The 11930-nt window shown below is 43.1% G+C and overlaps 1 protein-coding gene across 4 annotated transcripts in view; it reads left to right on the forward strand.

Moving 5' to 3' along the window:
• Positions 1-10304, forward strand: part of LOC100136219 (vitamin D3 receptor A) — an 88132-nt gene extending 77828 nt beyond the window's left edge. For all 4 annotated transcript variants that reach the window (XM_021566307.2, XM_036947166.1, XM_036947165.1 and 1 more), the window contains 3 exons: positions 2682-2836; positions 8438-8554; positions 9417-10304. In XM_021566307.2, coding sequence (XP_021421982.2) covers positions 2682-2836; positions 8438-8554; positions 9417-9670 — 526 coding nt within the window. In that variant the 3' untranslated portion in view covers positions 9671-10304. The remainder of the gene's footprint in view (positions 1-2681; positions 2837-8437; positions 8555-9416) is intronic.
• The last annotated feature ends 1626 nt before the right edge of the window (positions 10305-11930 follow it).

Raw genomic sequence — 11930 nt, forward strand, 5'->3', positions numbered from 1 at the left:
AGCTTTGGTACAGTGTGTGTGTGTGTGTGTGTGTGTGTGTGTGTGTGTGTGTGTGTGTGTGTGTGTGTGGCATTTTCTAAACACGTAGGGCCTCCGGCGAGTACTGCTCAGTGCTCTTCCTGGAATACGCTGGAACAGAGTGATTGCATCACATGATGTGTTCAAATAAGGCTCCTGATCCATCCCCAGATGTATGCAGTCAGTGAACATGTTGTACAGAACATGCCGTGAATACATATTCACAACAAGTTGTTTCATGTATAACATGCGGTTCTGACAAAGCCGTAATGATGTCCTCGGCATGGGGAAGGGTGTGCCAGATAAATGTAACATTCATAGAGTCACTAGAGAGTTGATTTACTGCGGGTATGAGTTCTCAAAATGATTAAATGTGGAAAGGCCAAAGTCAAATATGCATAGGGAAATGGTAAACTCTCATACTGTGGAAAATTGTACATTTTACTGACCTGCGTTTGAGTCATTCATGCACCCTCTCCCCAATAGTTGATCTCCATGAACTATCAAAGCTTATGCGCTGTGCTTACAGTACTTATTTGAACTTCGGTCTCAGAAAGCATTCAGGCAAATGGCTGAAACCTGTATTTGTGAGGAAGGGTTAGCTCACAGGTGTAAACGGATCTCTCTCACCAGCCATATCAGTTGGTGTTGCATGTATTCAGGATTCCCATTCAGTTACAGGATCTGTTTAGAATGACCCGGCTGACTGTGTTTGCCTGGCAGCCTGTGTTAGTGTGGCTCATGACGTCAGTCGTTGGCAGGGAGACTGCCTGTTCCCCAGCAGTCAGAGGTGCTGTACGGCACAGCGGATCAAGATTCCCTGTAATTAGGTGTGTGTCCTTAAAGCAAAACAACTTAATAAATCAGACATACTTTATCTTATTATTTACCTTCTGCTGGCACCTGTAGCACCAAAACAACTGTAAAAGCTACCCGTCTTCAGTTTGCGAGGGGAAAAAAAGTTTTGTTACCACTTTACGCACAACAACGTTTCCCAATGCAAATGTTGGTTTGAATGGGAAAAACTCTGCTCGCTTCTAGTGACTACTCACTACTTTGCATTCACATTGCTGTGTTTAGAAAGGGACCAATGTCTTTAAAAAATTCTGTCAATGCACTGGGTCTTTACAAAGTGCAGGACAAGCTATTCCATCAGAACATGTTATCGGACAGATGCATATACCTACTTGCATTTTGGAAGCTATTAGATTGAATAAATAATGCTGTTATTGAAAAATGTAAACCCAATGTAGTATACTACCACTTTAAGTGCTAGAATAGATTTTGTAAAAACACACATGGCTTATGATGCTAGTAGTATTCACTCAAGCTTACTAAAATAGCCCGCTATAATATCTCCACATCTACAAACCACCCCCAAATTGGCTCACTATAACCAGAGAAGAGGAGGCAAAGTGACAATCTGTCTATGTGAAAATACAAGGTTAACCTGTGGAACTGGGGATTTTTTTTTTGTATGGAGGTTAATGGGCAACATAAAATTGAATTGTTAATTTGCTACGCAAGGTTTATTTGATCGAATAGAATTTAAGGTTTTTGTGACTGTGCGCACGTGGCATTACGGCAACTTTGAGACAAACTACTTTATATCGGAGTTGTGCATGTTGTTCACGCGTGTATCTGCCCTCTCATTGGCTAGAATGTTCCCGACTAATCCTGCCGTCTCCCACCTGCCTTCCGCCTTTGCAGACGTATTCCCATAGTTAGAGCAGTCAGTCCAGTATCCTGTTAGTATATAGATCTTTGCCAATACTAACCAGTTGGCCTATGAAAACCATAGTACTGCTGCAGTCACAACCACTTTAGTGTGACCATTTTAGGTGCATATGTGCCTAAATATTTTGGTGTTTGACCTGATATTTAAATTTTGGAGCACCAGTGTGCCCGAGAAAAAGGAAGGATTCTAGCTTTATTACCTCAAATATTTTCATTGTGCCCCTAAATTTCTTGGTGTGTGCCTCCATTTTCTCACTACCACTACTCTTTCACAACCATATACTTCAAGACTAGCAAGTACACACATTTACCTCAGGTAATGTCATTTTCTAGTTTGGTGTTAACCTTGGTATGGGTATGTGAATATGGATGGGGAGAGATGTGGGTGGAGGGGAAGAACAGCATGCCACTGTGTGCTCATGCTCAAAAGAAAACAATGGAATGCCGTCGTCCTGGTAACCATATAATCCATTGTACATCTTGTCCTTCCTGTTTCTCTCCTCCCTTAGAACATTCTAGGGAACAGTGCTGATTCACTCATCCTGTCAGAAGACATGTCTGTGGGTATAAAAAATGAGTATGAGATGGAAATAGTTTTTTTTTGTTTTCAGACAATCCTGCAATTCCAGTTTCAAGGATAAGAACTACTTTGTTTTGTTAGGAAGTAAAATACAGGCATTATCCAATGGGCTTCAAGATTCCAGCCTGGGTATGGTGTTATGCTGATTCCCCCATCTTTTGCTACCAATGGAACCCAATCTTTAAATCTGGACTGAATTGCACAATGGGAGAAACGGGTTCCTATTGCCTCATTCTTCAGCTGGTATAATCGAATCCGACAAGAGGCCCTCTGTGTGATGTGGTGATGGGTAAGGGCACCCTGTCACACTGCATGTTTGGCTCATTACATGTTATTGTGTTTCCAGAGGGCTGACTGCTGAGGACCAGATCGCACTGCTCAAGTCAAGTGCCATCGAGATCATTATGCTACGCTCCAACCAGTCTTTCAACATAGAGGATATGTCCTGGAGCTGTGGTGGTAGCCCTGACTTCAAGTACTGCATCACCGACGTCACCAAGGGTGAGACAGAGGCACACACACATATGTATATGTAGAGTGCTGTGAAAAAGCATTTGCCCCCTTTCTGATTTCTTATTTTTTTGCACATTTGTCACACTTAAATGTTTCAGGTAATCAAACACATTTTAATATTACACAAAGATAACCCAAGTAAACACAAAATGCAGTTTAAGTGATGATTTTATTTATTAATGGAAAAAAGCTATCCGAACCTTCATGGCCCTATGTGAAAAAGTAATTGCCCCCTAAACCTAATAACTGGTTGTGCCACCCTCAGCAACAACAACTGCAATCAAGCGTTTGCGATAACTGCTAATGAGTCTTTCACATCGCTGTGGACGTATTTTGTCCCACTCTTCTTTGCAGAATAGTTTTAATTCAGCCACATCGGAGGGTTTTCGAGCATGAACCACATTTTTAAGGTCACGCCACAGCATCTCAATTGGATTCAAGTCCGGACTTTGACTAGGCCACTCCAAAACCCTCTTTTTTTAAATTTCTTTTTTTTTTAAGCCATTCAGAGGTGGACTTGCTGGTGTGTTTTGGCCCATTGTCCTGCGGCAGAACCCAAGTGCGCTTCAGCTTGAGGTCATGAACGGATGGCCGGACATTCTCCTTCAGGATTTTTTGGTAGAGAACAGAATTCATGGTTCCATCAATCACAGCAAGTCGTCCAGGTCCTGAAGCAGCAAAGCAGCCCCAGACCATCATACTACCATCACCATATTTGACTGTTGGTATGATGTTCTTTTTCTGAAATGCTGTTACTTTTACAGCAGATGTAACGGGACGCACACCTTCCAAAAAGTTCAACTTTTGTCTCGTGAGTCCACAGAATATTTTCCAAAAGTCTTGGGGCTCATCAAGATGTTTTTTTGACAAAAGTGAGACAAGCCTTTATGTTATTTTTGGTCAGCAGTGGTTTTCGCCTTGGAACTCTGCCATGGATGCCATTTTTGCCCAGTCTCTTTCTTATGGTTGAGTCATGAACACTGACCTTAACTGAGGCAAGTGAGGCCTGCAGTTCTTTAGATGTTGTTGTGGGTTCTTTTGTGACCTCTTGGATGAGTCGTCGCTGCGCTCTTGGGGTAATTTTGGTAGGCCGGCCAATCCTGGGAAGGTTCACCACTGTTCTAAATGTTCTCCATTTGTTGATAATGTCTCTCACCGTGGTTCGCTGGAGTCCCAAAGCTTTAGAAATAACTTTTTTAACCATTTCCAGACTGATGTCAATTACTTTGTTTCTCATCTGTTCCTGAATTTCTTTGGATCGCGGCATGATGTCTTGCTTTTTGAGATCTTTTGGCCTACTTCACTTTGTCACACAGGTTCTATTTACGTGATTGATTCAACATGTCTGGCAGTAATCAGGCCTGGGTGTGGCTAGTGAAATGTGATTAACCACAGTAAATTCATGATTTAACAATGGGGAATGTGATTTTCTGGATTGTTTTTCTCATTTTGTCTGTCATAGTTGAAGAGTACGTATGATGAAAATTACAGGCCTCATCTTTTTAAGTGGGAGAACTTGCACAATTGGTGGCTGACGAAATGCTTTTTTGCTCCACTGTGTGTGTGTGTGTGTGTGCACTCATACTCTTCACACTACATAAAGTGCATTCAGAAAGTATTCATACACCTTATTCCACTTTTTGTTAGTCAGAATTCAAATTTGCTGAAATAAATTTTGTTTCTCACACATCTACACACAATGCCCAATAATGACAAAGTGAAAACATGTTTTTAGACATATTTGCACATTTATTTGAAATAAAATACAGATCTCTTTTTTAAAATGTATCCTTTATTTAACTAGGCAAGTCCGTTAAGAACAAATTCTTATTTACAATAATGGCCTACCAAAAGGCCTCCTGTGGGGACGGGGGCTGGGATTATAAAATAAATACAATATTAATATAGGACAAAACACACATCACAACAAGCGAGACAACACAACACTACATAAAGAGAGACCTATAAGACAACAACACAGCATGGTAGCAAAATAACAACAACATGGTAGAAACACAAAATGGTAGCAACATAAAACATGGTACAAAGATTATTGGGCACAGACAACAGCACAAAGGGCAAGAAGGTAGAGACAACAATACATCACACAGTACCAGTCAAGTTTGGACTCCTACTTATTCAAGGATTTTTCATTATTGTAGAAAACAAATCAAAATATATTTGAGATTCTTCAAAGTAGCCACCCTTTGCCTTGATGAGCTCTGCACACCCATACAGCCAAAACAACTCTGGAATGGCTTCAAAACAAGAATATGAAAGTCCTTGAGTGGCCCAGCCAAAGCCTAGACTTGAATCCCATTTGTAAATCTATGGAATGACTTGGAGATTACTGTTCACCACCGCTCCCCATCTAACTTCCGGCGCCGACAGAGATGGCCGCCTCGCTTCGCGTTCCTAGGAAACTATGCAGTTTTTTGTTTTTTTACGTGTTATTTCTTACATTAGTACCCCAGGTCATCTTAGGTTTCATTACATACAGTCCAGAAGAATTACTGAATGTAAGAGCAGTGTCAACTCACCATCAGTACGACCAAGAATATGACTTTCTCGCGAAGCGTATCCTGTGTTCTGCCTTTCACCCAGGACAACGGAATGGATCCTAGCCGGCGACCCAAAAAAACAACTTCGTAAAAGAGGGAAACGAAGTGGTCTTCTGGTCAGACTCCGGAGACGGGCACATCGTGCACCACTCCCCAGTATACTTCTCGCCAATGTCCAGTCTCTTGACAACAAGGTTGATGAAATCCGAGCAAGGGTAGCATTCCAGAGGGACATCAGAGACTGTAACGTTCTTTGCTTCACGGAAACATGGCTCACTGGAGAGACGCTATCGGAGTCGGTGCAGCCAGCTGGTTTCTCCACGCATCGCGCCGTCAGAAACAAACATCTTTCTGGTAAGAAGAGGGGCGGGGCCGTATGCCTTATGGCTAACGAGATGTGGTGTGGTCACAAAAGCATACAGGAACTCAAGTCCTTCTGTTCACCTGATTTTAGAATTCCTCACAATCAAATGTCGACCGCATTATCTACCAAGGGAATTCTCTTCGATTATAATCACAGCCGTATATATTCCCCCCCAAGCAGACACATCGATGGCTCTGAACAAACTTTATTTGACTCTTTGCAAACTGGAATCCATACATCCTGAGGCTGCATTCATTGTAGCTGGGGATTTTAACAAGGCTAATCTGAAAACAAGACTCCCTAAATTGTATCAGCATATCGATTGCGCAACCAGGGCTGGCAAAACCTTGGATCATTGCTATTCTAACTTCCGCAACGCATATAAGGCCCTCTCCCGCTCTCCTTTCGGAAAAGCTGACCACGACTTCATTTTGTTGATCCCTGCCTACAGACAGAAACTAAAACAAGAAGCTCCCACGCTGAGGTCTGTTCAATGCTGGTCCGACCAATCTGATTCCACACTCCAAGACTGCTTCCATCACATGGACTGGATATGTTTCGTATTGCGTCAGACAACAACATTGACGAATACGCTGATTCGGTGTGCGAGTTCATTAGAACGTGCGTTGAAGATGTCGTTCCCATAGCAACGATTAAAACATTCCCAAACCAGAAACCGTGGATTGATGGCAGCATTCGCGTGAAACTGAAAGCGCGAACCACTGCTTTTAATCAGGGCAAGGTGACCGGAAACATGACCGAATACAAACAGTGTAACTATTCCCTCCGCAAGGCAATCAAACAAGCTAAGCGTCAGTATAGAGACAAAGTAGAATCTCAATTCAACGGCTCAGACACAAGAGGTATGTGGCAGGGTCTACAGTTAATCACGGATTACAAAAAGAAAACCAGCCCCGTCACGGACCAGGATGTCTTGCTCCCAGGCAGACTAAATAACTTTTTTGCCCGCTTTGAGGACAATACAGTGCCACTGACACGGCCTGCAACCAAAACATGCGGCCTCTCCTTCACTGCAGCCGAGGTGAGTAAAACATTTAAACGTGTTAACTCTCGCAAGGCTGCAGGCCCAGACGGCATCCCCAGCCGCGCCCTCAGAGCATGCGCAGACCAGCTGGCTGGTGTGTTTACAGACATATTCAATCAATCCCTATCCCAGTCTGCTGTTCCCACATGCTTCAAGAGGGCCACCATTGTTCCTGTTCCCAAGAAAGCTAAGGTAACTGAGCTAAACGACTGGGTCTCGACCCCGCCCTGTGCAACTGGGTACTGGACTTCTTGACGGGCTGCCCCCAGGTGGTGAGGGTAGGCAACAACATCTCCACCCCGCTGATCCTCAACACTGGGGCCCCACAAGGGTGCATTCTGAGCCCTCTCCTGTACTCCCTGTTCACCCACGACTGCGTGGCCACGCACGCCTCCAACTCAATCGTCAAGTTTGCGGACGACACAACAGTGGTAGGCTTGATTACCAACAACGACGAGACGGCCTACAGGGAGGAGATGAGGACCCTCGGAGTGTGGTGTCAGGAAATTAACCTCACACTCAACGTCAACAAAACTAAGGAGATGATTGTGGACTTCAGGAAACAGCAGAGGGAACACCCCCCTATCCACATCGATGGAACAGTAAGTTCCTCGGTGTACACATCAGACAAACTAAATTGGTCCACCCACACAGACAGCATCGTGAAGAAGGCGCAGCAACGCCTCTTCAACCTCAGGAGGCTGAAGAAATTCGGCTTGTCACCAAAAGCACTCACACACTTCTACAGCCACTAACATTGAGTGGCTGCTGCCAACACTGACTCAACTCCAGCCACTTTAATAATGGGAATTGTTGGGAAATGATGTAAAATATATCACTAGCCACTTTAAACAATGCTATTTAATATAATGTTTACATACCCTACATTACTCATCTCATATGTATATGTATATACTGTACCCTATATCATCTACTGCATCTTTATGTAATGCATGTATCACTAGCCACTTTAACTATGCCACTGTTTACATACTCATCTCATATGTATATACTGTACTCGATACCATCTACTGTCTTGCCTATGCCGCTCTGTACCATCACTCATTCATATATCTTTATGTACATATTCTTTATCCCCCTACACTTGTGTGTGTATAAGACAGTAGTTTTGGAATTGTTAGTTAGATTACTTGTTGGTTATTGCTGCATTGTCGGAACTAGAAGCACAAGCATTTTGCTACACTCGCATTAACATCTGCTAACCATGTGTATGTGACAAATAAATTGGATTTGAGCTTGAGAAAATCTGCAAGGAAGAATAGGAGAAAATCCCAAAGCTGATGAATACATACCCAAGGCGACTCAAAGTGGTAATAGCTGCCCAAGATGCTCTTACAAAGTATTGACACACGGTATGAGTAGGTCTACTTATCTAAATTTGATTCCTGCGTTCATTTTTCTGAACATGTTTTCACTTTGTCATGGTGGTTTTGTGTGTAGATGGTTGAAAAAATTATGAATATATTTAATTGTTTTTGTATTCAGGCTGTAACACAACAAAATGTGGAGGTATGAATACTTTCTGAAGGCACTGTAGTTCAATCACTATGTCAAACCACATGAACACACACTCACCCCCTGTCTGCCGCTCCCTGTAGCGGGTCACACTCTGGACCTGTTGGAGCCGCTAGTGAAGTTCCAGGTGGGCCTGAAGAAACTCCAGCTCCATGAGGAGGAACACGTGCTGCTCATGGCCATCTGCCTGCTGTCTCCAGGTATCCATCTACCATCTACCTGACCGCTGCCATCTGTGCTTGTTTGTGTTTGTGTGTGTGTGTGTGTGTGCTTGGTTATACTGAGTGCACAAAACATTAGTTTTCACCTGGTCAGCAGGTGTTCCTAGGATCCCTTATTGATGTCACTTGTTAAATCCACTTCAATCAGTGTAGATGAAGAGGAGGAGATGGGTTAAAGAAGGATTTTGAGACAATTGAGACATGATTGTATTTGTATGGCTTTGAAACGGGTATTTTTATTTATTTTTATTTAACCTTTATGTAACTAGGCAAGAACAAATTATTATTTACAATGACGACCTACTATGGGCAAACCCAGACGATGCTGGGCCAATTGTGCACCGCCCTATGGGTCTTCCAATAACGGCCGGTTGTGATACTGCCTGGAATCAAACCAGGGTATGTGGTGATGCCACTAGCACTGAGATGCAGTGCCTTAAACCACTGTGGCACTCGGGAGCCCCAATGGTAGTAGGTGTCAGGTGCACCGGTTTGAGTGTGTCAAGAACTGCAATGCTGCTGGGTTTTTCACATTCCACAGTGTCTCGTGTGTATCAAGAATAGTCCACCACCCAAAGGACATCCAGCCAACTTGACACAACTGTTGGAAGCATTGCAGTCATCCAACATGGACCAGCATCCCTGTGGAACGCTTTCGTCACCTTGTAGAGTCCATGGCCCGATAAATTAAGGCTGTCCTGAGTGCAAAAGGGTGTGCAACTGAATTTTAGGAAGGTGTTCCTAATGTTTTGTACACTGTATGTTTGTATGGTGTGTTTGTGTGCATTCCCATCTCTTCTTAACTCCTTTTGACAGCCTCTCCCTCCTCCCCTCAATGTAGATCGTCCAGGGGTGCAGGACCACGCTAAGATCGAGGATCTCCAGGACAGTCTGTCAGAGGTGCTCCAGGCCTACATCAGGGTGAACCACCCGGGAGGACGGCTGCTCTACGCCAGAATGATCCAGAAGCTGGCCGACCTGCGCAGCCTCAACGAGGAGCACTCCAAACAGTACCGCTCGCTGTCCTTCCAGCCCGAGCACAGCATGCTGCTCACCCCGCTGGTGCTGGAGGTATTTGGGAGCGAGGTGTCCTAGCAGCCACGCCGACCCCCACCACCACACCTCTGATTGGAAGATATGGACAGACGATCCCTCCCGTGAGGACCCCCGGGAGTTAATTTGTTGAGTTGCTGGATAGAGGGCTCAGCGATGGGGGTGATGGAAGGGTCTCTGAGAGGGAATAGCGGAATGGACCGGAAAGTCACACTGTCACAGAAAAGGTTTTGTTGGGTTAATCAGGGTATTATGGATAAATAGAGGAGGAAGGGGCTTCGATAAGGTTGTAATTTCCCGTTCATAAGAAAAAGGCAATTTCAAACAGAATGTATTTATAACTAAACTATAAATATACAGTACCAGTCAAAAGTTTGGACACACCTACTCATTCAAGGGTTTTTCTTTATTTTTACTATTTTCTACATTGTAAAACAATAGTGAATACATCAAAACCATGAAATAACACATATGGAATCATGTACTAACCAAAATAATGTTAAACAAATAAAACATATATTTTATTCTTTAGATTCTTCCAAGTATTCAGGTGACCCTTTGCCTTGATGACAGCTTTGCACACTCTTGGCATACTCTCAACCGGCGTCACCTGGAATGCTTTTCCAGCAGTCTTGAAATAGTTCCTACATATGCTGAGCATTTGTTGGCTGCTTTTCCTTCACTCTGCGGTTCAACTCATCCCTAACCATCTCAATTGGTTTGAGGTCGGGTGATTGGGGAGGCCAGGTCATCTGATCCAGCATTCATTATTCTCCTTGGTCAAATAGCCCTTACACAGCCTGGAGGTGTGTTGGGTCATTGTCCTGTTGAAAACAAATGATAGTCCTATTAAGTGCAAACCAGATGGGATGGTGTATCGCTGCAGAATGCTGTGGTAGCCATGCTGGTTAAGTGTGCCTTGAATTCTAAATAAATTACGACAGTGTCACCAGCAAAAGACCCCCACTCTATCACACCACCTCCTCCATGCTTCACGGTGGGAACTACACATACGGAGATCATCCGTTCACCTACTCTGCGTCTCACAAAGACACGGCGGGTTGGAACCAAAAATCTCAAATGTGGACTCATCAGATCAAAGGACAGATTTCCGTTGTATGTCCATTGCTCATGTTTCTTGGCCCAAGCAAGTCTCTTCTTCTTTTAAGTGTCCTTTAGTATTGGTTTCTTTGCAGCAATTTGACCATGAAGGCCTGATGTTGAGATGTGTCTTACTTGAACTCTGAAGCATTTATTTGGGATGCAAATTTAAGGTACAGTTAACTCTTATGAACTTATCCAGAGGATAAGCAGAGGAAACTCTGGGTCTTCCTTTCTTGTGGCGGTTCTCATGAGAGACAGTTTCATCATAGCGCTTGATGGTTTTTGTAATGATGGACTATCGTTTCTCTTTGTTATTTGAGCTTTTCTTGCCATAATATGGACTTAGCCCTATTTGGTAAAAGACCATCTTCTGTACCACCCCTACCTTGTCACAACACAGCTGATTGGCTCAAACGCATTAAGAAGTAAAGGAATTTCACAAATGTACTTTTAATAAGGCACACCTGTTAATTGAAATGCATTTCAGGTGACTACCTCATGAAGCTGTTTCAGAGAATGCCAAGAGTGTGCAAAGCTGTCAAGGCAAAGGTTGGCCACTTTGAAGAATCTCAAATACAATTAAAAAAAAAAAAAATTATACACTTTTTTGGTTACTACGTGATTCCATATGTGTTATTTCATGGTTTTGATGACTTCACTGTTATTCTACAATGTAGGAAATAGTCAAACAAAGAAACATTTGAATGAGTAGGTGTGTCCAAACCTTTGACTGGTACTGCATATACATACATGCAAGCTAATGTCTATATTTAAGGTTGTTTCTACTAAAACAAGTGGTTGAGTAGTCCTCTGTGTATATATGTAGGCCCCAATTTGTGTGCATATGAATGTGTGTATGTATTGACGTAGGGTTTTTCAATTGCACGCACACACAAATACACCCCGAGTAGAGTGCAAGGGACCTTTTTTTTTAATTTTTTTTTTGTTTCTGTATGAGAATAGTGAATGACCACAAAAGGGTGTTGAGTACAGGCTCTGACGAAGTGTTTAGTAGTGGGACTGACATCTGTTTAAGGCTCCATTAATGTATTGTGGAAAGTGTCGGCTACACACAGGATATATGTGGATCATTTGGTAACAATTTGGTTCTGTTGCCCCCTTTCAAACTTCAAAATATACACATTTAGCATTTAAAACCTCTTTCCTTCATAAGAGTAAAGAGAAACATGTTTTATTA

This window comes from Oncorhynchus mykiss, chromosome 16, assembly GCF_013265735.2.
Source record: "Oncorhynchus mykiss isolate Arlee chromosome 16, USDA_OmykA_1.1, whole genome shotgun sequence".
NCBI lineage: Eukaryota > Metazoa > Chordata > Actinopteri > Salmoniformes > Salmonidae > Oncorhynchus > Oncorhynchus mykiss.